The 23,931-nt window shown below is 40.0% G+C and overlaps 1 protein-coding gene across 1 annotated transcript in view; it reads right to left on the bottom strand.

Annotated features, from left to right (window-relative positions):
• The window catches only part of cps1 (carbamoyl-phosphate synthase 1, mitochondrial), a gene marked incomplete at its 5' end in the record, with an annotated part of 52,282 nt that extends 29,308 nt beyond the window's left edge, over positions 1 to 22,974 (bottom strand). Inside the window, 21 exons of the mRNA XM_079231299.1 lie at positions 4,969 to 5,087; positions 6,203 to 6,379; positions 6,503 to 6,701; positions 6,898 to 7,108; positions 7,937 to 8,081; positions 10,492 to 10,620; positions 11,674 to 11,831; positions 12,606 to 12,795; positions 15,954 to 16,049; positions 16,277 to 16,375; positions 17,397 to 17,474; positions 17,760 to 17,901; positions 18,055 to 18,161; positions 18,314 to 18,442; positions 20,171 to 20,260; positions 20,365 to 20,457; positions 20,550 to 20,606; positions 20,690 to 20,779; positions 21,317 to 21,461; positions 21,686 to 21,795; positions 22,849 to 22,974. Of these exons, the coding sequence (XP_079087425.1) occupies positions 4,969 to 5,087; positions 6,203 to 6,379; positions 6,503 to 6,701; positions 6,898 to 7,108; positions 7,937 to 8,081; positions 10,492 to 10,620; positions 11,674 to 11,831; positions 12,606 to 12,795; positions 15,954 to 16,049; positions 16,277 to 16,375; positions 17,397 to 17,474; positions 17,760 to 17,901; positions 18,055 to 18,161; positions 18,314 to 18,442; positions 20,171 to 20,260; positions 20,365 to 20,457; positions 20,550 to 20,606; positions 20,690 to 20,779; positions 21,317 to 21,461; positions 21,686 to 21,795; positions 22,849 to 22,974 (2,690 nt within the window). The remainder of the gene's footprint in view (positions 1 to 4,968; positions 5,088 to 6,202; positions 6,380 to 6,502; positions 6,702 to 6,897; positions 7,109 to 7,936; positions 8,082 to 10,491; positions 10,621 to 11,673; positions 11,832 to 12,605; positions 12,796 to 15,953; positions 16,050 to 16,276; positions 16,376 to 17,396; positions 17,475 to 17,759; positions 17,902 to 18,054; positions 18,162 to 18,313; positions 18,443 to 20,170; positions 20,261 to 20,364; positions 20,458 to 20,549; positions 20,607 to 20,689; positions 20,780 to 21,316; positions 21,462 to 21,685; positions 21,796 to 22,848) is intronic.
• Positions 22,975 to 23,931: the final 957 nt, after the last annotated feature.

Below are 23,931 nucleotides of genomic sequence, written 5' to 3'. Positions count from 1 at the left end.
TGGGTCACATGTTGTATTATATTTTCTTGAAAGCTAGCACACAAAATATCCAAAAGTTAGCAAAGTCTTTAAAGTAAGCCACTTCACAGTGAGGTCATATGCAATTACTGGGCTCAGCTTATTTGGCTATGAAATAGTTTCACATTTCTTTTATTTTTCTGAACATGTAGAAAAAAAAAAAAACAAGACAGTGTTTAAATACAACAGTTATAGAGTTAGTGGAAGGTGGAAACTGTCTTCCCTTGCATGCCAAGTTAAACTAAATCCATGAGGAAATTTATATTGATCTCCTCATGCAACTCCCACTAAGAAAGCAACAAGCGTATGTCCTATAATGTCACAGCAGAAAAAAGGATTCTTATTTCTTGTAAACCACAACTCGCTCTCCCTCCTCCTTATCTGAATTATTTATGATCTTGTAGCATAACAATATTGGAAATGTCAAAAGTGTTTTCACTCCCATTGCACATGGCCGGGCTGAGAAATAGCAAATCCAGGAAACAATGAAAAGGAGAGAGCAGCTGAGTTAGAACCACAGGAAGGAAAGACATTTGATCAGTGAGCTCGGTTGTCTTGTGTGCAATTATCCTCTCTGAAAGAGCAGTTTAAAGCAAGAGGGAAATCCTTTGCATGCCATAAACGTACTTACATTTGCCCACACACACACACACACACACACACACACACACACACACAAAACATGAATCCACACTTAGATAATGTGTGGTTTCTTTGTGTGGGTGTGTGTGTGTTCAAAGAGTGAAGAAAGGGACTGCCAACTTAAAAATGGTAAGAACCAATTCCTATATTTTCACACTTTTTTTGCACTTAATCCAATATGAACCTTCAAAGTACTATAATGATACGTTTGTGTGTTGAATGTTTTCTGTCCTTATACACTGAGTAAGTATATTTAATTGTAATTCATGTCCAGCATAGGGCTATATCCCTAATTATATCTCTGTCATGTGCAGTTACCATACAAATTGGATTTCTGTGTTTGTCTATAGAAGTTTGATCAAACGGTATTCTAAAGCAAAATGTCAATGCAGAATATGGAATATGATTGTTTTGATAACCAATATGGCTGCACTCATTTTTCAAGTAAAAGCATCCTCTGGTTCCAGCTATGACCGGATTTGCAGATTTTCCTTGTTTTGTAAAAAAATGAACATCTTTGGGTTTTGGACTTCTGAAGAGGTTGTCTTTTTTTTTTTTTTTTTACAATTTTCTTTAACATTTCATTCACTTGACATGTGATAATGTAATAAATAATTGCCAGATTAATCAATAACGATTATAATTGTTGCAGCGCTAATAAAAAAAAAAAGTATTCTGAGACTTGAGGCCATAACAATACTAGTGATACTACAGTCAACTTACCTACATGCTTTCGCTAACAGTCAAATTTGTTCACATTTGTAATGTTATAAATATCAATATTCATTACATACATGATAGGACAAATCATTGGTTGTTGTTTGAAATCAAGATAGTAATTATCAGAGTGGAAATCATATTTAAAATAACTGGTCTCTATTTACTTAATTCCAGCTATAGATAAAGTCTAACAGCACGTGTGACTTGTACAAACAAAGAAAAATAAAATGCCTTCACTTTAAAAGGATGTTTCTCATCTTTATCAATAAATATCCTTCAGTTCTAACTACAGCAACACACACACACACACACACACACACACACACACACACACACACAAACACACACAAACACCTCTACGCTCCATCAGTCTGGCAGCAGCCTATTGTTGTGTGTCCATCCCAGTCTCCCCTGCTTCAGAGGCAGTGGAGAATACAACAGCCTTCCATGTGTCAGCGTGTTGCGCTGGGTGCCCACCAGACATCTAGCCATTAATTATTAAACAGCAGAGTCAGAAGGAAGCAGCAGGTAACCTGTGGCTGAGCCAGAAGAACTCACAGCGGCTGTCCAGGTGAGAGCCCGAGGGCAAAAAGTGAGAGAGAGGCAGTTGAGAAGCGGCAAACCACCAGAGAGGAAGAGAGCTATGAAGAGACGGGGGTCCATCTCATTTGGAGGACCAACATTGTCCTATTGAAGAATATTTCATCATTTCTAGAGATAGCTGACAAATGGGCATAATTTACTATCTTACAAATATTCATGAAGTGGATTGTTGTGTGCTGTGTTAGTTAGTCAGGACACTGCTGTGACTTATAATACTGTGTTAAAAATATATTTGTGTTTTGTCTTTTTATGCAGATTTTCTTTTGAAAGTAATACAATGATTAAACTAAATGTATTAATTAAAAGCAAAAAAATAGAATTTGCCTGCAGGTTTTAATGTGCCATGGTCAGACAATAGTTCGTTAATCGTCTGTAGCAAAATGCCAATACTAAGCTGCGAACCAACAAAGTCTCTAGGGCAGATATAAAGGGCCAGATAACCAGGTGATGGATGTAGATGGTGCAGTGACAGAGACAGCTTGGGAACTCGGAACGGAATAACAATTTACTCCGATAAATCTGATAATCCATGAGTCTACCTGTGGTGCAATAGAGTGCAACGTTATGGATGGATGGAAGCACTGTATTTTGGAGCAGATGGTTCCACTTGACTAGATATGTTCAACCATCAAGGAAAAGGAGAGAGTCAGAGAGATACCATATAGTAAGTGTAACTTTTACTCTAGTCCTTGAGAATGGCAAAGCACTATCTCCACACTCTTATGCATACATGAGAGATGCTCTCTGTGTCCTGATGTGTCCTTACCCTCACACACACACACACACACACACACACACACACACACACACACACACACACACACACACACACTATTATTATCATTAAATCTTGTGTGTATGTCCACGAAAGCCATTATTTTTAAGTCCCTCCTCCCATCTCCTACTCCCACAGTGGCTACTTATTTTTCTTCTCTTGTCCTCAGTGTAAACTCCACTGACAGATTTTATAAGGCCTTTACAACTGCATCTACACATAGCAATAACCTTAAACCAAATATGTCTACATAAGAATACTAACAAAGTTCCAGAATACTTTTAAAGCAGTGCTTGACTCAATAGCAACTTTAAAAGTCACAGCATCTCTTGGTTAACAACTACACCAGAGAAATAAAGAGAACATGTAGACAACCAGAAATAAAATAGAAAAAAGGACAGCCTTATGGTTTTATACCAAACCATGAAAGAAGCTAGGCTCTGCTATCTAATATCATCAAACCGTCATAACCAAAGAAATCTTTTAAAAATCCAAGACATTTTAGAGCCAATTCTAAAAGAACAAATTTCATCAAAAGTTCTAAAGAAGACCATGTACTTGGAGTTGATTTCTTTTATGAATACTTGACATTTATTACAAATTCCAATCATGTTTTAGTGCACGTCATTAACGACCATTTACAGCAATTTTCATTCTTCGATCCTACTGGATTTCCAGTGACGGACCTAAAATGGTTTACATTTTATTTAAAAACGAGTCTCTGTCCCTACGGATATTGCTTACTCTTCAGTGGCCTCTGACACACACAAATCTGTCCCATTAAAAACCGGCAAAGACGACAATTTTAATAATTTTTCATCCTGTCTGTCAGATATAAAGTGCTATAATGATGTCCCAAAGCCATCCCACCAAGATGAAATATTGGAAATAATTATCTTAGGTCCTCCAAAGTCAAGCCCTTATTGACAGAACCATCTTGGACTCTTCAGTCAGAAATCTGGGTGTGATATTTTACCTTTCTTTTGAAAAACTAATTACAAATGGGGCCTGAAAAAGGCGTATGCCCCTTCCCACGCAAACGATGTGATCTATAATAACAAAATTGACTGGAGAGAATGCCCAGCTGATGCCGACGCAGATAGTGAGGTGGAGAATTTAAGCCAGACTGTAGAAATTCATATGACACTTCATATGACATCATAATTTGCACATTCTCGTTATCATAAACAGTCAAAATATCAGTGCTATTTGGAATTGTACTAGTAAGCCAAAACTATAAGCACCTTTCAATAAAAAAAATGAAGAATAAACTAACTCAAACCTCAACTCAAATTCCTCTCATTCATTCATTCATCAGTGGCGTCTGCTCTCCTCAGCGCAGGTCCGAACTACAGACACTCGTGGTCAGCTGTGGAGAAACTGATGAACTTATCATCATCCGTAAGATAACGTCAGCTAGTGTTAAAGAACTGCAGAACAGAAGGTCAGGAGTTTTCAATAATCTTCTAATAGTGTGCATATGTCACCAAGTACGATATGATTTGTGAGTAAAATCGCTGCAGTGAACCCTACTGTATTTATTAATTCATGGTTTATTCCATAGGGACATATACGGAAGACTGTACAAAGACAAACTGAAAACAGCTATGCGATGAGAGTAGCAGAGTTCCCTGGACTGTCACACACCGTGCCTTCTCCAGTCACCTCATCCGGCAAATCGTCACCAGGTGAGGTATTAATAACCTTTAACCTTGTGTAAATTAGCAACATCTGGAGTAAGGCCAGTGACAGATCTCGTACGATCACCCCATACACTCATTACTTACGATCATAATGCCATACGAAAACATAAGTAACTAAATAAATTGTGCTCACCAATAAAAAAATGTTTTTTTATACATTATTAAAAAAAAAAAAAAAAAAAAAAAAAAAAGGGTGGACACCATTGATTGTCGCGAACATTTTGGAAGCAATCAGTCCGATTGCTGTAAACATAGAAATACTGCGGTGACACTTGTGATGTGTTATGTTGCATGACAAAATGTCTTACTTGTTTATTTGCCTAATTTAAATCTCGGTTAAACCATGAAAAGCATTTTGTAACTGTGATAAATATTGTGCTTTATAAATAAAGTGTATTATTATTATTAAACAAAGGCTGAAAATAATTTGTATCACTTGAATTCTTATTTCAACGACATATGAAGCGACTAGCACACACAGAAAAACAAAAAGAAACAAAACACTACCTGTTGTAATTTGCCAGGTGCTGATCCATCTTCGTTATCCTCTTGAGTTTGTGGATGAACCACTTGTCTATGGATGTCAGCTGGTGGATCTGATCAACACTCATTCCACTGTGAAGGGCCTTGGAGGAGGAGACATGAAACAGACTCAGCATACATGTATCATTCATCATCAAGTTTATCATTAATGCCCTTTCTGGGAACATTCTGAGAGCAAAGACATCCAATAGGTTTCACAAAATTTCAACAGATTCTTTCATGAATTGCTTATGATTAAACTTCATGTAAAATATATTGTAGACAATATATTACTTTGGAAATATTGGCCTTTTATGAAAAAGCTGACATGAAGCCAGTCTGTGTCATTAACCTGCAAAACAACAGAGGTGCTGCCCTGACAACAGTTTGTAAATATGTGTTATCATTTTGGCAGTAGATGGCTGATCAGAGGAATCATTCCAAGTTAGTGTGGGAGGATTTCACTCAGCAGTAAAAGCCTACCTTGCCCTGTAAAGGAGGAGCCTTTTACTACTACTTACTGACTTTCAGAGTTTTAGTGTCTCATGTGATTTCAGAAGAAATTCAGATGCAAACTGATCTAATGCAAGATATTCTTTCCAAATACATAATGGAACAAATGGTCAAGAAACATGCTAATGTTTTGCTGCTTTTGAGTGTGATGCCTGAGGAAAATTTCCAGCAACATATCAGACAAATTATATTATTTTCCTCAAGTATGTTCCAATTGTGCCTGTTGTTGACCTTGCAATACTTCATCCAATGTCTGAGTTTGAATGGCAGAACTTGACCCTGTGTCTAGATGCGTTTATGAAAATGCTGATTCACCTTCATCTGATTCTATGAGCAAACAGAAAGGCTAACAGCACTGTATTAGGCAAGCATGAAAGCAGTTTTAGCAAACACTTCTTTCAGATTATTTGATATCCTCCCCTCGCATGTTTTAAAAAAACTACTATTTAAGTTAGATAATCAAACACTATACTGTCATATATGCATTTTCAAAATATTATAACTCCTGTGAAACTATTTAACTAAATAAAACATGATAATTTTCCACACAATTAGGCATTCACATCTAGCATGCAGGTAGGCCGAGGACACATCTTGCTCTGCATTTCATGTTTTTTTCATGATCATTTTTCAGTTAAAAATTTGATTTTATGACAAAGCTGTAGTCAGAGTCATTCATTATTAACGTTATGAAAGACTAGTGTACCTTGGCGAGGGAAAAGATGCGGGTGATGGAGGGCACAGCCAGCTCCTGTTGCAGGTCCTGGGTATCAGCCCAAGCTTTCTTGAGTGGCAGCCGGGGCACGAAGCCATCCACTGATGGATGACACATCCTCAGGGCCTTCTGCACACTCTCCTCAAAGGTCCGGCCGACTGCCATCACCTGAATCCGGAAGAGGGAAATATATAACTAAATAATGTGGGTGTGTGAGCATAGAGAATAAGCAAGTGGCTAAGAGGTTTAGACAATGAGCGAATGAGTGTTTATCCGTGGATCCTCCCCCACCTCTCCGACACTCTTCATGGCACTGCCTATTTCATGGGACATGCCCTGAAAGCGGTCCAGGTCCCAGCGGGGGATCTTGGTGACGATGTAGTCTAGACTAGGTTCAAAGCAGGCTGTGGTCTTCTCCGATACAGCGTTCTTGATCTCTGGTAGGGGGATACCCAAAGCCAGCTTAGCTGCAACAAAAGCCAAGGGATATCTGTAAAACATGGACCAAGAAGACCAAATCAACTACTGGTTGAAGTTTCGGCACCAAATAAGCATTATGAGCATGATCAGTAATGATCTTCATCAAACCTGAGATGTTGTGTTGACTCCGATAGGTTGCAAGATATATGCTTTGATTTTGTCCAACGTGTGTGTGCACCTTCTGTTTGTATAAATTAATCTCTTACCCAGTGGCTTTGGAAGCCAAAGCAGAGCTTCTGGAGAGCCGGGCGTTAACCTCAATGATGCAGTACTCCAGGGACAACGGGTTGAGGGCATACTGGATGTTGCATTCGCCTATAATGCCAAGGTGACGAACCACTTTGATAGCCGTCTCCCGGAGCATGTGGTACTCTTCGTTGGACAATGTCTGGCTAGGTGCCACGACTATGGAGTCACCTGAGGAGGAAGTGGAAGAAGGATTTAAAGGTTTTAAACAGTAGTAAGTCTCTGAACTTGGCGTTTGTTTAATGAGCTTAAACATCACAAAAAGAAGCCTGTTTCTCACATGAATTTGGAATCAAAGACGAGAAACGGCAATTAAACCATGTATTAAACCATGCGGTTTAATAACCTTTAAGAATATACTGTATATTATTGTATTTACCATGAAATGTGACATCTGAATCGTTAATGTACAGTTCTTGTAATTAGTGAGACAAATCTGCCCAACAATATAGTTTTACAACCTGTAAAATTTGTTTTGCAAAGTTATCGTCGATTGTTATACAGGAGAAGCTGTGGGGCTAGAGATCATTCCATTTTTGATGAAAAGCACACTTTAAAGACCACTCAAACCATCTTTAATCTTAGTTACTCTTCAAGTGTCTCAGTCTGTAAACGTTCTAGATGTTGGCTGTGAGAACTGAATTGAATCCACAGGCTAAAGTGTTTCACTCAAGTATCGACTCAATGCTTTTATTGATCTGCCAAAATAAGATGAAGAAATAACACAGGGACGACAGCTGTCTAAAATCTCTGTCTCATCAGGTACACAGTAAACTTCGGACAAGAACAACAGGCTCGCTTGGAGAAGAGCAAAAAGAAATCCCGCTCACCCTGACGTAGCCTCCCCAGAGAGAGAACGTATAGGTTTTTTGAGGACGATAGAATACAAAAAGCAAACAACTGAATCAAACACAATATTGCAAAAAATAACACAAAACAGTGCCCGACAGCCTGAGGACAATTACATCAGCATGTAGTACTGTGTTTTAGCTTCAGTACCTGTGTGAATGCCCAGCGGGTCGAAATTCTCCATGTTGCAGACAGTGACGCAGTTATCGGCCACGTCTCTCACCACCTCATATTCCACCTCCTTCCAGCCCAGCAAAGATTTCTCCACCAGGATCTGTCTGCTCATCGCCAGAGCCTACAGTACAAAATGCACAGATTATTATTATTGTTAGACAGCTGTTAGACACAATCCAAATCAGACCAGAAACCGTTTATTGCCAGGGATCTAACACATATAAGGAATTTGGCTTGCCAATTGGTGTTTAACAATATGCATACACTATAATACACTTACAATAGTAAAAGACACAATTAAAAAATAAAATATATGACCATTTACAATAAAAAATGATAAACAAAACAAGCAAACAAATAAAGAGTATGTTAAAACAAGTATGTTATTAAAGTGTCAAGTGTGTATCTAAATAGAGTTGTGCAAGGGAGTGTAACTGGAAGTCATAACTTGTAACCTTACAGCCTGGGCATGTAAGTGTCCGTGTCAGTTGGGGGGCTTTGTCAATGAGCCCAACGGTAGATGGGAAAAAAACTTTTTTTGTGGCATTAGGTCTTGGTCTACATCCTCCTGCCAGAGGGAAGGACTCAACATGTTTGTCTCTAGGGTGAGCTGCTACAATCTTTCTTGCTCGCCTCAGGGTACTTGAGGCCAACAAGTTGTGGAGGGCTCTCAGCAGAGCGAAGAAAATCCACAACTAGCTCCAAGTTGTTTCGACTGCACCAGATGGTCAACCTCATCCCCACTAGAGTTAAGTCCAATGACGATGTGTGTCATCGGCAAACTTCAGGAGCTTGACGGACTGGTGACTGAACAGCCCGTTAACGTCTCTCTCCAGAATAGAGTCACCATTGTGGTGGGGAATAAGGGGGACTCTGGGGTGGATGGTTATTAGGCACAAGCCCCTACTGAGCTGGGGCACCTGGTGGATGTTGTCATTGGGGATGGAGTCAGGACTGTCCCAATGTCTTTCAGAAGCTGTGTGACGTGACGTCACAGCTGATGTTTATGGAACATAAAGACCCTTACAATATAATTCAATATATATTTACAATTTAAAAAATTTACAATCAGTGGAGGCAATTTGGAGCACTTGCTTCCTATCTAATATTACCAAGGCTTAATGCTTAATCATTCTAAAACTGCAATTAAAACTACATGGGATAAATACAGTAAACCGTTTTTGGTTTGACATGAAATAACACTATTCAGTAGAAATAATATACAATTAGATGCAAGTTTATGTACACCCAATATTTTCTCTAATAGTTTAACATAACAAATACATTGCCTGACTGATAGTTTTTGTACTTCATTTCCTTTGCAGTGGGGGATACTGTATGTTGTACAACTCCTCCATGAATCTTAATGTAAACCCAACTGTCTTCAAGAAAAGGGAACATTTTTCATATTGTATCCAGATGGCTATATACATACTTAACAATATAATGCAATTCAGTACACCCACACAATGAATTACAGCCTCAATAATTGAACAAATGCTTTCCCAGTCTCATCAAAATCTCTAAACCGCAAAGTTACATAAAGTACAATGTAGTATGTTTTTTTCCAGGATCATCGGATTGGATTGCATCAAACAGTGTTAAGAGTGTGTTATGATGCCTTTTCACATATGTATATTAAACAGACTATTCTGAAAATATTTGCGCCTTGTAATATTAACAACTTCCAAAGCACAAGCCTCAACAGAAAAGCTACTTTCTATATAAAATGTACTTTGTGTTGTTATTATTATGTTCAAAATGTACTTTATTGCAGCTTCCCTACATATAAGTGTACCTACAATGTAGAACATGTTGTGCAAATGCACTGAAATCATATAAAGTAATTTGTTGAGACTAAGAATACAAATGAAACATGGTAACATATTCCAAGGACATGTGCTAACAGTTTTCACAATAACACATGCAATGGATAGAAATAAATATAATACTCTTTTTGATCAGGGTGAAATGTTCACCTTGGGTCTCACTGTTTGTTTTTCAAAGCTTAGACAAGGACCTTGTGAACAATATCTTTGCTCCGTACTTGCCACAAAAGAGTGGCACAGTGGCAGAACACAGCTGGCAAAGAAACATTTGCCTTTGGAACATCCAAATAAAACAAAAAATTCTATAATATGAAATGCAAGATAAGGAAAGCAGCACGACATACAGCATGGCATAAGAAAGTATGCATTAATCAGTCTGATACAGACTGTTCATTTTGCAGCTTGCAATCACAGATTAAAACCAGTTCATCTTTCTGACTATAGTAGCGCTTATGAGCACAAAAGACTGTTGCTAAGCAACAGCAAACGATCCACTTCTTGACGGAGCACCAAAAAAAATATCTAAACAATTTCAAAGCTTTCATCTCTGTGCAGGTTAATGCTGGAAACATGGGTATGAACAAAAAATGTAAAATTCTTCAATTGTTGATCACGATCAATCATGTGTAAAGAAAATAAATAAAGAATAAGAATTATAATTGGATGCCTCCAGCTCCTCTACATTACACCATTTATTCTGACCTGGTGTGCAGTTTCCTCCAGCTTCTCTTTGTTGGCACACAGACCAGATCCGAGACCACCAAGGGCATAGGCCGACCGTAACATCACCGGGTAACCGATCTTCTTTGCCGCTTTCAAGGCATCGGCTACCTGAAAGATGCGCACATATATTATACTGTATTTCCCATGATAACACTTAAACCTTGTGCATAAGAGGGGCATTTTTTGGCTTTTTAATTTAATCATTTTGATCTTAATTTAATGTTTTGACCATTTTTTTAAAATCAAGTCTGAAGACTTTACAGTTTGCCGCTGCCTTTTATTAAATTATTTCTTACACTCCATGGTCATTTTCTTGTATTTTACACGTGTCTTATTCTATTTACCAGTAGCTCTTTTGTATTGTATATTCTCTTGGCTCTTAGATGACCGTTTAATTAATTTAAATGTCTTGGATGTTTTATGTAAAGCGGTTTGAACTGGCTTGTTGCGGAAATGTGCTATATAAATGCTTTTTAAAATTTTCGAAGTTCAGCCTCAGCTCCTATAATAAGTCTAAAATAAACTGTGTTGCCAAAATAAAGGCACTCAGGTCCTTAAGGAGAAAAAGGTCCCATTCTAAGACCCATTCAAAACTCAATTTTTATATCACATCATTACAGCATAACATCATGCATTATATTATATAAGGCTTTCTGGCTATAAATTTGTATATTTTTCCAGTTTACACCTGATTGAGCCATTTTGAGGGAGTGTTGCTATATTATTGAGCACTGAAGCTTTTGATGCAATGCATATTATAATACAGTATTTATATCGCAATTTTAGGAAGGGGACATTTTGGTCCTCCTAGGTATCAAGTGGGAGTTATTTTAATCCGAGACGAAAAATAAAATAAAATGTTATGTCAATCATCATTGACATAACATACTGTGACATACAAAAATCCCCATAGAATCTAGAAAATATTTCAGAGTTTGTGTTCCAGGACTGAAGTTGGATAAAAGATTTAATTGGGAAGTAATTATTTTATGGTAGTTTTAGACAGGGACATTTTTACTCTCAGGACATCAGAGTTACTTTTCGAGAGAGATGCACAAAAGTTAAAACAACAGTTGGTTAACACACAAACAAATAGAGAATACATGCAAAATGTATACAACATGTTTCTTACAAAATTAACTTATTTGTTTTGATCCTTACTGACGCCACAGCAAAACTGGGTGCAATCTTCTCATTAATCTCCATCAGTTTGTCAGAAAAAAGCTGTCTGTCCTCTGTGGCCATGATGGACTCCACTGGGGTTCCTAGCACCTTCACCCCGTACTGCTCCAGGACACCACTCTGGAACAGCTCAACTCCTAAACACAGCACAAGACACCAATCCAAATATAAAAAGTATAAACTCAACCAGAAACTCAAGTTAGTTGAAGAGTGGAAAAGTCTTTCTGAGCATTGCCTATGCCATTTAGTGTATGTTTCTATCCTTAGGCTGGGTTACACTAACCAGGATTAATTTATCAGAAGATAAGTTCTAAACAGAGTTTAGCTAAACTGCGTTTAACATGAGTAAATCCAAATGAAAAATGAAGTATAGCTCTCTTGTATAATTAAAAACAAATATTATTTATGTAAATACAAGTTCAAACCAAAAATTAAAGAGTGTAATCAATATGGAGATCCAATCTTACTGTTCTATGACAGTTTCCTTGCTGAACAGGTATAGTAAGAGAAATTCAGCAGCAGCAGCATCATAAAACTTAATCGAGTGAAGTCTGTCTCTTAACTTTCTTCAAGGAGCTTGATTATTTATTCTGCTCAATCCATCTTAAAAAAAGGCAGCCATTTCAAAAGTTTAACCTCCTCACGTGTAAGTTTGAAGTTATGACTCGATCACATTCTAAATTGGAGTTTAAAGCTTGATTTAAAGTTTGGAGCAAAACATTTTTTAAAGTTAAACCATGATTCAAATCGGGGTAGAAATTCATCCTTTTCGGTGCAACCCAGCCTAAGAGCCCCACAGTAACATGAGCTTCACCTATCTTTGGTGTGTAAGTTATTTCCTCCCAGGTCAGTGTAAGTGCATTGAACAGAAGTCCACTAGACTTTGCCGCAAACAGTTGCAAACATCTCACCGCAGTTGAGTGCAGTCTGTCCACCCATGGAGAGCAGGATGCCGTCTGGACGCTCAATCTTGATGACTTCAGTTACAAATTCTGGCGTGACAGGCAAGAAGTAGACTGAGTCGGCCTGCTTGGTGCCCACTTCATTGGTCTGAACGGAGGCTATGTTTGGGTTCATGAGCACCGTCTTCAGGTTTTCTTCCTAAAACATGTCCACAAGGTTAATTATTATATATATTTAAAAGAAAAACAGAGTGTGACGATTATACCATCTTTTTCTGTCCGGCATTTATTTTTTGTTGTTAAAATACAACTATCGACAGTAGGCCGTTTACACAGAAGACATTTTGACTTGACAGGGTAGAGAAATCACAGGTGTTACTAATAACTTTTATGATTGCACTATGACCATTTATAATTTCAGTGTCGCATGGGGGTCGGGAACAGTGCCCATGGACTGGCAGACCGGGGTGGTGGTTCCCATCTTCAAGAAGGGGGACCGGAGAGTGTGCTCAAACTATCGTGGCATCACACTGCTCAGCCTCCCGGGAAAAGCTTATGCCAGGGTGCTGGAAGGGAGGCTCCGACCGCTTGTCGAACCTCAGATTCAAGACGAGCAGTGCGGATTCCGTCCCGGTCGTGGAACAGTGGACCAGCTCTTTACCCTTGCAAGACTACTGGAGGGGTCCTGGGAGTTTGCCCAACCAGTCTACATGTGCTTTGCGGACTTGGAGAAGGCTTTCGACCGGGTCCCTCGGGGGTTTTTGTGGGGGGTGCTGCGGGAGTATGGGGTGCCGGACCCGTTGGCACGGGCTATCCGGTCTTTGTACGCCTGCAGTAGGAGCTGTGTTCGTATCCTCGGTAGTAAGTCAGACACGTTCCCGGTGGGTGTTGGCCTCTGCCAGGGCTGCCCTTTATCACCGGTCCTGTTCGTGACTTTCATGGACAGGATATCTAGGCGCAGCCAGGGGCCGGAGAGGATCCGGTTCGGGAGTCTCGGGATCGCCTCTCTGCTGTTCGCGGATGATGTGGTCCTGTTTGCCTCCTCGGATTGTGACCTCCAGCATTCACTGGGGCGTTTTGCAGCCGAGTGTGAAGCGGCAGGGATGAGAGTTAGCGCCTCCAAATCTGAGGCCATGGTGCTCTGCCGGAAACTGGTGGATTGCTCCCTCCAGGTGGGGACAAACTGCCTACCCCAAGCGAAGGAGTTCAAGTATCTCGGGGTCTTGTTCACGAGTGAGGGTAAGGTGGAGCGGGAGATCGACAGACGGATCGTTGCGGCTGCAGCAATAAAACAGGCGCTGTACCGGTCCGTCTTGGTGAAGAGGGAGCTGAGCCGGAAGGCGAAGCTCTCCATTTACTGGTCGGTCTATGTTCCAACCCTCACCTATGGTCACGAACTCTGGGTCGTGACCGAAAGAACGAGATCTCGAATACAAGCGGCCGAAATGAGCTTCCTCCGCTGGGTGGCCGGGCTCACCCTTAGAGATAGGGTAAGGAGCTCGGACATCAGGAGGGAGCTTGGAGTCGAGTCGCTGCTCCTTCGTGTCGAAAGGAGTCAGCTGAGGTGGTTCGGGCATCTAGTCAGGATGCCTCCTGGACGCCTCCCATTAGAGGTTTTCCAGGCACGTCCAACTGGTAGGAGACCCCGGGGAAGACCGAGGACACGCTGGAGGGATTATATCTCCCGGCTGGCCTTGGAACGCCTCGGGATCCCCCAGAATGAGCTGGAAAGTGTTGCGGGTGAGAGGGAAGCCTGGGTCGGCCTGCTGAACCTGCTGCCACCGCGACCCGACCCCGGATAAGCGGCTGATAATGGATGGATGGATGATTGCACTGTTCTATTCATGTGTCCCAGTAAGCTATGACAGTGAGCCAACAAAGCAGCTAAATAGAATGTATTTAATAATGCTTTTCCTACTATATCAAAAGCCCTCCATGAAAATAGCCTATTAATTTCACAGGAACTAGAATGGGCACCATACAGTATGCACACATTATAATTCAAAGATCTCTATTTATCAAATGTCTTTTGAAAGTATTCAAAAAAAGTCTGCAGAATGTATTTTTGTAATTCTCCACAACTTCTATGAAAAGACCAAAACCAACAATCAGTTCAGTTCAGACACATCCCAACAAACCCATCCGTCAGTGTTGTTGGGACTTCACCATGTTGGGGAAACAAAGAGAGAGGCCTAAAAAACTGTGGAACCGCACCCAGCAAGCGTTAAAAAGAGATTTGGTTCAAAGCACAGCACTAGTGCCTCATTGGACGAAACCCACGGGAACACCAGGGAGTCCCTGGGTGCATCCCAAGTCTCTAAATTGCATCCCCGTTTCCCTCAATATGTTTTAAGAGACAGGAGACGTCCTTTCCTCTGAAGCGTCACGTGAAGCGACGTCAGTTTATGATGACTGCGCTGGATCAGCTGCCATCAGCTGTCAGTTGCTTTAACAGCTGGAGAGACTTATGATGGTGTTTGTGTCCGTAAACATCATCAGTGTAACGGCGTTGTTTTCTGCTTCAGACAGTTTTTAAATGAACATTCCAATAAAAATGCACATAAAATATTGCAATCGCCAATGCTGAGGAAGGTAACAACCTAGGTGACAGTCTCCTCGTCTTGCTGGATGAGCAACAGTCTGTTTTTGTCAGTCTCACACTCAGACTGAAGGAGAGGCGTACAACTCGCCCCATACTCTTCCACTTTAACCTGCAGAAGGAAGATTTGTCTTCAGAGAATAACTATACCCCACTCTCCTATTCCCCACTCTCCTACTCTTCCTATTCAAGTCACCGTTTGCTGTTTGGCCCGCTGCCATACGAAGACCAGTCTGCCGCTTAACCCGTGACAAAGCGTGTTAATGTCCACTATTATCTGGGCAGAGTCTGGTCACCGTGTTTTTTGGTCACCTTGTTTGTTTGTCTTTACTGTTATTGTGTATTTTACAGGCCGCTGAGTCACATGCAGCGCTGTGCAACTGTTGTGCTTGCAGCTGCTGTAATAGTGCTGGTTCACACTGCGGAGTTGCTCACTGCAGTTGTGTTTAATTCAGCTACTGTTATTATTAATATATTTAAATAATCCTATCAATAATTGATAATTATTAATATCAATAACACTTTTTTACTTACAAATAATAAAACCCACTCCTGCCAGATACAAACAGTGTCACATAGCAGAAAGCTTCTTTGTTTTCACCCAAAAAATACATTGTTGGATTTTTTCTTTTTTTGTTATTTCCTAAAACAGCTGGGTACTGTCATTTGTAAATGTTACTCAAAAGAGTAAACAGTATAGTACTTTTTAAAAAAAAAAACATTTCAGCAACAGATCAACAACACTTGTTATCTCTTACCTTCATGGCCTTGATGGCCTGAGATCCAGAGTAGTCAAACTCTCCAGCCTGACCAATAGACAGACCACCAGAACCCAGTACGAGCACCTTTGACACCTGCAGTTACACAAATAGACAGCATTGACCCAGATGTCAATTTCTTATTATTTTTCACTATAGATCATTATGGTATACAACTAGAAATGCTCTAAGAACACTAAATCGGGGTATTTTCTTAAAAAGCAACCTATTCGATACATTATTTAATAACCTTCTACTCCTACTCACCTAAAATACCATGCTGTTCATAACCTGCTGAACATGTTTGACATTCAGTTCTTTACCTGAGCTCTAGGAGGAATGGGTGGTGCCTTAGGCATGACTGAAACTATATTGCCGTCTTTTCCTTTCTGGATCAGAGACATGAAGACGTCAAAGAGGAACTGTAGACACAAAGAAAAATACCAATGAAACCATTGTTTGAGTCGTATACTAATAGCATTAGTAGGAGCCTAAGTTTCAGTATTTGTTACCCTCACACTGGTATTGAAATGACATGTTTTACTACTTTATAGAGCCAATATATACTACATATACATCTATGCATTTTTCTTTATTCCCTTAGCCCACCAATGATAAATCAGTGAGTGCTTTGTTTCAGACCACAACGATATGACACCAGCTGACATTGAAAGTAGTTAAATGTTAAATCTGTTACAATGCATTTACACGTATGATGAAATCAGTCAGCTGTGATCATTTGTGCCAATTGCACAGACTGCAACTATTTGTTGATAGTCAGGCAAATTGACACTTTTTGTGTTATGCAGAAGGTAAAAGTAAACAAAGTCAATAGTTATACAAAATATTGCTCTTCCTGACAGTCAAGGGAATACAATATTTGTCATGGGCATAGTGTAAGATGTTTTGTGTGATACCCCCCAAAAGAAAAACCCAGGAGGAGCAAGAAAGCTCCAGCAGAGCTGTCAACTGCATGTTATGGTAGAGAGGACAGGTCTTATTATTCTGCCTTAATATGACAGAGGTTACAACATACTTTGACCAGTGACTTGAACTACAGTTCGTGCCTGTCATGTGGGAGACAAGAACTGTAGCACAGAATCATCAACGCCTTATTGTCAGGAAAGGGACAGGCACCTGTGGCTCTGGTGCAGTTAAATGTGAGGCACCACACATGATTATATCTTCCATTGAAAGTGATGCAGTAACTGCTTAAAAATTCTGTTATTTTTTTTGGACCATGTCTGGTTTACATACTGTACAATATACATAGAAGCAAATGACCGTCACAAAGCCACCTCAGTTCTGCTTTGGTCTTTTACACAAGTCGTTTCAAAAGACGACTTCAATTTCTACTTGAGTAGCATTCTGTAAAGATACCTTTACTTCATTCTAGTATAGCGTTCAGGTAGTTTATGCAGCAATATAAAAGTCCTTAATTACCTCTGTGTCGGTGGGACCGCCTTTAGCCTCTGGGTGGAACTGGGCCGTGAAAATAGGCTTAGTTTTGTGCATGATGCCCTGAAAAACATGCAGATTTGATATTAGAAAACAAAAATCAAGCCAACGGTATTCTGCATTTAATTTGTTTGCATTTCTGAAACCACTGAGTCTATTTTTGGAAAATGTTATTGAGTAAACTAATGTGTGTAGACTTTGTGGTCTACCATAGGCATATCTTATTTGCTTGAATACATTTGGTCTGTAGGAGAATCCGGTGCGTTTCTTATCCCGAAAGACACAGAACAAAAATACCCAAATGCCATGTTGTCTGAGAAACAGACTTTGACACAGAGTGAAATCAACCTCATTGGTGCCATCATTGGCGTTGGTGAAGAGAGGGCTCCACCCTGGGGGCAGCGACTCGCTGTCTATGCCGTAGCCGTGGTTCTGCGCCGTAATGAAGGCCTGGCCCGTCATCACATTCACCACCGGCTGGTTCTGGCCTCTGGGGAACCAAAAACGCAAAAGCACAATATTATTTTTTGATCATCCTGTGCAAGCACACGTGGATCCACACAGGCGACAGGATACACAGTCCTATGAATGGTGTCAAACTATTCCGCTGAACAACTGGTGACAATAACACAAAAGAGTTCACCTGTTGCCCATAGGTAGCTTAAATGACTGAGCTCCTGCAGCCAGAGCAGTGATCTGGTTGCCCATACAGATCCCAAACACTGGCTGGGGACGATCACTCTCCAGCACCTTCACAGGACAAAACACATACAAATAATATTTATGAAGGTACAGTGTTGATCATGATATAAATATAATCAATCGGTCATGAAAGAAAAGCACTGATTAAAACTCAAATGTTGCACAAACAATCAAAACATTGAAACAGCATGATTTTCTACCTTGCGGACATTGTGGATGAGTGTCTTGGCCAGAGACGGATCTCCTGGTCCATTGGAGATGAAGAGGCCGTCGTAGTCTAGACTCTGCAAATCCTGATCCCACGGTACGAGGTGGACCTCTGCACCCCTCTGCACAGAAAGATATATAGAATATAGAGAGATACTATACTATGTAATCATATGATTTTGCTTAAATCAGGGGTCGGCAACCCGAGGCTTTTTTTTTTGTGGAAAATCTTTCAAAGGAAACTCCTTTTATCTTGGAGTTTGAGGTGATATTGGGTCACTGAAAATAAAAATAAAATGTTTTAACATTTGCTTTCACTGCCAACGATGTTGGCTGACCTGTCTGCTTGATATGTGGTGAGAAATTATCAAACAAATCATTTAATGTTGAAAGACTCTTCCAGAACAAGCACACAGCATTTGCTGAAAAGCATCAAGCGCTGAGGGGCAAAGAAGAGCGATTTCTCAACTACTGCAGCAAACTGAGCAAAGTAAACATACTTTCACGAAGTGGATCACGTTTCCAAACTCAACTAATGCTGCTAGTTGTGTGGCAGCTCATGAGATAGTGAGGCGTCCGCTTGTAAAAATGGATTTGTCCTCCTCCGTTTCCGGTGCTATAAAAGTCCGGCGTAGTGAGGACGCTCAGTGTAAACATAGCAAAAGATATGCGTTTTAAAATGGAAACCTCACGTGAGGAAGGCAGGGATCATACCTTGTGATTGCAGGGCGAAAACTCTACTACATGACACAAATATAGATATGACTCAAGATCCGCATAGTTGTGTTTTTAATTGACCTCAATGTAGGCCGACACATGACTATTTATTTTCCTCCCCTTCATAAGAGTTTGATAGTTATAACAGGTAAAATAGCAACACTGTCAATAATTGTCTTTATTCTTGTTCTATAATTTTATAAATACAACAAACTATAGTTTTTGTATATGTAATATTACAATATATAACATTTTGTAAGCTGTGATATCAAATAGCTTTTGCGGCTCCAGACGGATGTTTTTGGGTGGACAAAAGGGCAAAATAGCTCTTTGGATAGGAAAGGTTGCTGACCCCTGGCTTAAATGGTCACGTTAATGTGAAGTAACCTAAGATAACTTGATAGTTTTGTACAAAATTGACATCAGTTCAGAATCCATCCCTTTAGTTGTAAACATAGCATGTTACATGTGTTGTAATGAATGACACTAAATAAACTCATGTCATAATGAATGCTCCGACAGAGGTGACCCATGCTCCGTTACATTCACTAAAAATAACAAATGTTTACCAACGTCTCAGGACTCCAAAGTTCTCCAACAATAATAATATTGGCATTTATAATTATTATACGATTAGGGCAAGCAAATTGTCTCATTTTGTCCAACTAACTATCTTCAACCTCCACAGAAAAGCAATATTGCCATAACGTATTATTATGAGAACGTCCAGCCGGCCAGATACTCATCAACAGACTCATAAAAAAGGCAAACAAGGGAACAGATTACTGCATTAGAAGTCTGCAGGCGGCTTTTCCTGACTATTTCAAGCAATTACAAGCTAATATCGACACCATAAATAACAAACCATTAAATGGAGCATAAAAACCATGAGAAGCCCACTATCTCTTACAGCGAGATGACACAAACAAGTACTAAAAGATTTTTTTATTTTTTTTTAAACCTTCCATTACCATCACATATTTTCTAGGTCAGGTTGCAAACTACATGTGAACGAGTGTTCTTTTCTATATCTGGACAGATGCCATTTTGGACTACATCATTAAAACATAATGTCTCTATGTGTAAACTAATGAGGACGCACAATCAATAACACAGATGTATTTTTTCCTCACCTTAACCAGCAGGCGAATAATGTTATGTTTAATACCGCAATCAACAGCCACCACTTTTATGGGGTTTCCTTTTCCAAAAACTTTGATTTCCTAGTAGTCGGAGAGAGGCAGAAAAGAGGGGTTAGCACTAATCAACACCATTTGGGAAGAACTGCTCTGTTGTGATGTTAAATATAATAGTTAGCTGCTGTTACCTTGGTTGAAACTTCTTCTATTAGGTTTTTCTGGTTGGGGTCAAATATTTCAACAGGCTGCCCATCAAATTCAATTTTCCCCAAAGCTGTGCCCTGATGAGTGATCACAAGCAAAATGACAGTGAGTGATCAACCAATTAATTTGTGAATGTTTGGTGCAGTTCCCACCTTTGTGTTTACAGTACCTTATCTCTGATGATCTTTGTCAGCATTCTGGTGTCTATTCCAAACAGCGCAGGAACCTTTAAAAAGGAAAGTACATTTTGTAAATCCAGTCCTACTCTCCTCTCTGAGATTACAGATACTTGGTCATTTGAATCCAAACCTTCTCTTCTTGTAGCCATTGTCCCAAAGACTTGACAGAGTTCCAGTGGCTGAACTCGTGACTGTAGTCTTGAACAAGAAGACCAGATACCTAGAAACACCAAAGCACAACACCAATCTTCAAATATGGTCAAACCAAGTTTTGGCATTTTCAAAAAGAGTCCATTATAACAAGAAAAAAAGGTTTCCAGCCATGCGGGCAGCTCTGTGCGGCTGCACTTAGCAGTGCTTTGATCTTAGCATCAGCATGATAACACGCTAAGAATGACAATGCTATTTACGATGTAAACCATTTTTGTTTATTGTGTAAGCAAGCCTCTGTAACATTTTCTAATTAAGATGTAAACTAAATCACAGCTAGGTAGTATTTAGTGATACACTAAAATGTTGACTTGATGGCGATACTGTAGATGAAAAGAGAAAAGAGGCCCCAAAGTGATTCAAATTCATCCTCATGGATGATACATCATGGCAATTTTTATATATTTTAGTCTGGACTAAGGTGACGCACTGACCAACTAATTACTAATAGACAGACAGGATCAAAGCAGGAATTTAAAAGAAATACATTGCAGCACCGAGGCCTCTACAAAGCCCGACACCCTAAAACCACTGCTGATTTTCTTACCTGAATGCGTTCCGACTCCAAATTTTTTCTCAGGCCCAGCTCGTCCAGCTCCTCGCTGTTGGGAACCCCGTAATTTCCCACAATCGGGTAGGTCAAGGTCAGGATCTGACCTCTGTAGCTGGGGTCAGTCAGGGCCTCAGGATACCTAAAGCAGAGAAACAGCAGGCTATTGGGATGTAGTGATTACAAAGCACATTGTCATGTCATTGACTCATAGCCCTCTATAAAGTGAGAAACTCCAGTGTAACTTTGTCTTTATGAAAAAGTTTGAAACTAAATGAATACACAGCAAGGTTGATATTTTAGTATTTGGTATCGGACTTGTTCAAGTACACAATGTTTCGACTTATACGTATATCATCTCCTTACCCCACCAGGCCAGTATTGAAGACGAGTTCCCCGGCTACAGAGCCATCATGCCCAAAGGAAAACCCCTTCATCCTGGTGCCATCCTCCAACACCAGGTGGGCCGTCTGGGCCTGGAAGTTAAAAGAGATCAGACAGATAACAAGATACATTTCCCCAAAGAATAAAGCATTCCCTTTGTATGAAGCGAGTTTGGACAAACCAAAGGCAAACGTTTGAAATTACTGAGGTAGACCAGTGAGACTCTAGGAGTTCATGTTAAAGCTGCAGGACAATGTGAATTGTGCTTTAAAAGCTGAGACGCTCTCTCGCTCTCAGTGTGAGCTCCAGCCAGGGGCCGTGACCAATTAGTAGTTAAGACTCTTTTCCTCAAATACATACCAGATATATAACGTGCATACACATCAATAAGTGCAATTACATGTTGTTGAAGTTAGGTGAAGAGAAAGTCAGATGTTGCGCAGGTCGCCCTTCAAACATGATGCAATTCTACATAGAATTACCATACACGATGAACAGGATTAGCGTCACATAACCTCCATTTTGAACATTATATGAGACGGCAGTCTGAAATATCATAACCTACCATTGCAAAACTCTCTACTTTTCATTTTGTGTGAGTTAATACGCAGAAAGTTTCACTTTTGTCACCGACCAAAATTGCATTCAAAATGTGGCAATTTGCTGCAGTCTTTCTTAATGACGCACGCTTACGACGTAGACAAGTAACTTGCTATGTTTTATTCAATCACATGTAGCCCCCCCTTCAATTCGGCGTAATGACAACCAACCAAAAAACACTTTTCCAAACTTTATGTAACAAATATCTTTGCGCCGCTGCGTGCAGGTAAGCTAGTTAACCATGCCGTGTCTAATACACTGGCCGGTGACTGAAACTATTGCACTAGTTTGAATTATGTTGAAATAAGAACATCGTGTTGTTCTGGGTCTATGCCGAATAATGAATTAGTTCTTGCTGTTTTTGAACAATAAGGTGCAACAACGTTTACACATGTGTACGTTTGTGTCTCGGCAATGCGCTGCAAACTTTGGATTTTCTTCTGAGGAATAGCCTGATGTGGCGTTCGTGCTCCAACACGCTTCTCGGACGTTTCGTGCCTTTACAACTGACAACTTCGGTTTTCACTCACACACCGTTAACTTACCTTCACGCTAAAAAGTTTAGTAGTTTGAAGTCTCAGCCACGCAGAGGTGTCTCCTACTCTTCTGCCAACCACACATCCTTGTCTCAGAGATTTAACAACGCTGTAAGCTAACAGGATTTTTGTCATGTTAGCCTAAATTACTCTTTGGGTAAAGTTGCACAGACGTGAATGAGAAGTTCCCCGATATGAAAAGGCTGAAGTATTCGCACTGTCTTGAGAACAGTGCAATTAGGCTACGTGTTCATTTAGGAGACAGTTGAAAAAGTTTCGGGCTGCCCCTCGTGTTGTTACAGACAGTTCAACCAAAAGCTTGAAACAGTGGGTCGATATTGGCCCGCGTGGCGTAGTTTTCCTCAACGCATGAAGCGCAGAGCGTTTTGATTGGCTCCCAGGAAAACGCCTACTCTGTCAAACTAGGAATTCACATCGGTTTAATTAAACTGTAAAACTCACACGATTGTAGGTGAGAACCAATAAGGCCAAATAAGTTTAACTCTTTCGAGTGCACCAATGTGTTAAGCCTTTATAAGCTAGTCTCAGTCATTGCACTTGTTTTGTTGTATTAGTTCACCATATATGTTATTTAGTTGTTAGTTTTTGTATTAATACGTTTGAGCACCATTAATTAAAGGCTAACATTGAAACTACAAGTAGCCTTTTTTTTCAAAAAAAAGTTCACATTCTCCCCTTCATTATAAATAACTGTCTTTCATTTTGTTTCCACAACAAAGCTTTTGAAAAATTGCTGTTAGAAATATTGTCTACAGCCCACATTCTAGGAAACTGAAAATAAACTAAAAAGAAGTAGATGTCGAATGAGAATGAATGTGCCTGCCTGCAGTAAACTTGTCTGTAGTGCTTTCAGTGCAACAAACTCTTTACAGTGTTTTTCTTCTTTGAGGCCAGTTGGGCAAAAGAAAAAGCAAACTGACCATGGATAGGCTGCATGGTGGTGGGATTAGAGCTGTGTCTGTATTTGCTGATCACTGCAAGATTGTTCCTCTGTGGAGAAGGCTGCCTGACTGCCACTATGCTGGGTTCAGCAGTCTGAACAAAGTGGGTGTGAGTAATAGGACTTGTGTG

The sequence above is a fragment of the Taurulus bubalis genome (genome assembly GCF_910589615.1).
Source record: "Taurulus bubalis genome assembly, chromosome: 15".
Taxonomy (NCBI): domain Eukaryota; kingdom Metazoa; phylum Chordata; class Actinopteri; order Perciformes; family Cottidae; genus Taurulus; species Taurulus bubalis.
The sequence above is the reverse complement of the archived record's forward strand: the minus strand, read 5'-3'. Positions and strand labels throughout refer to the sequence as shown.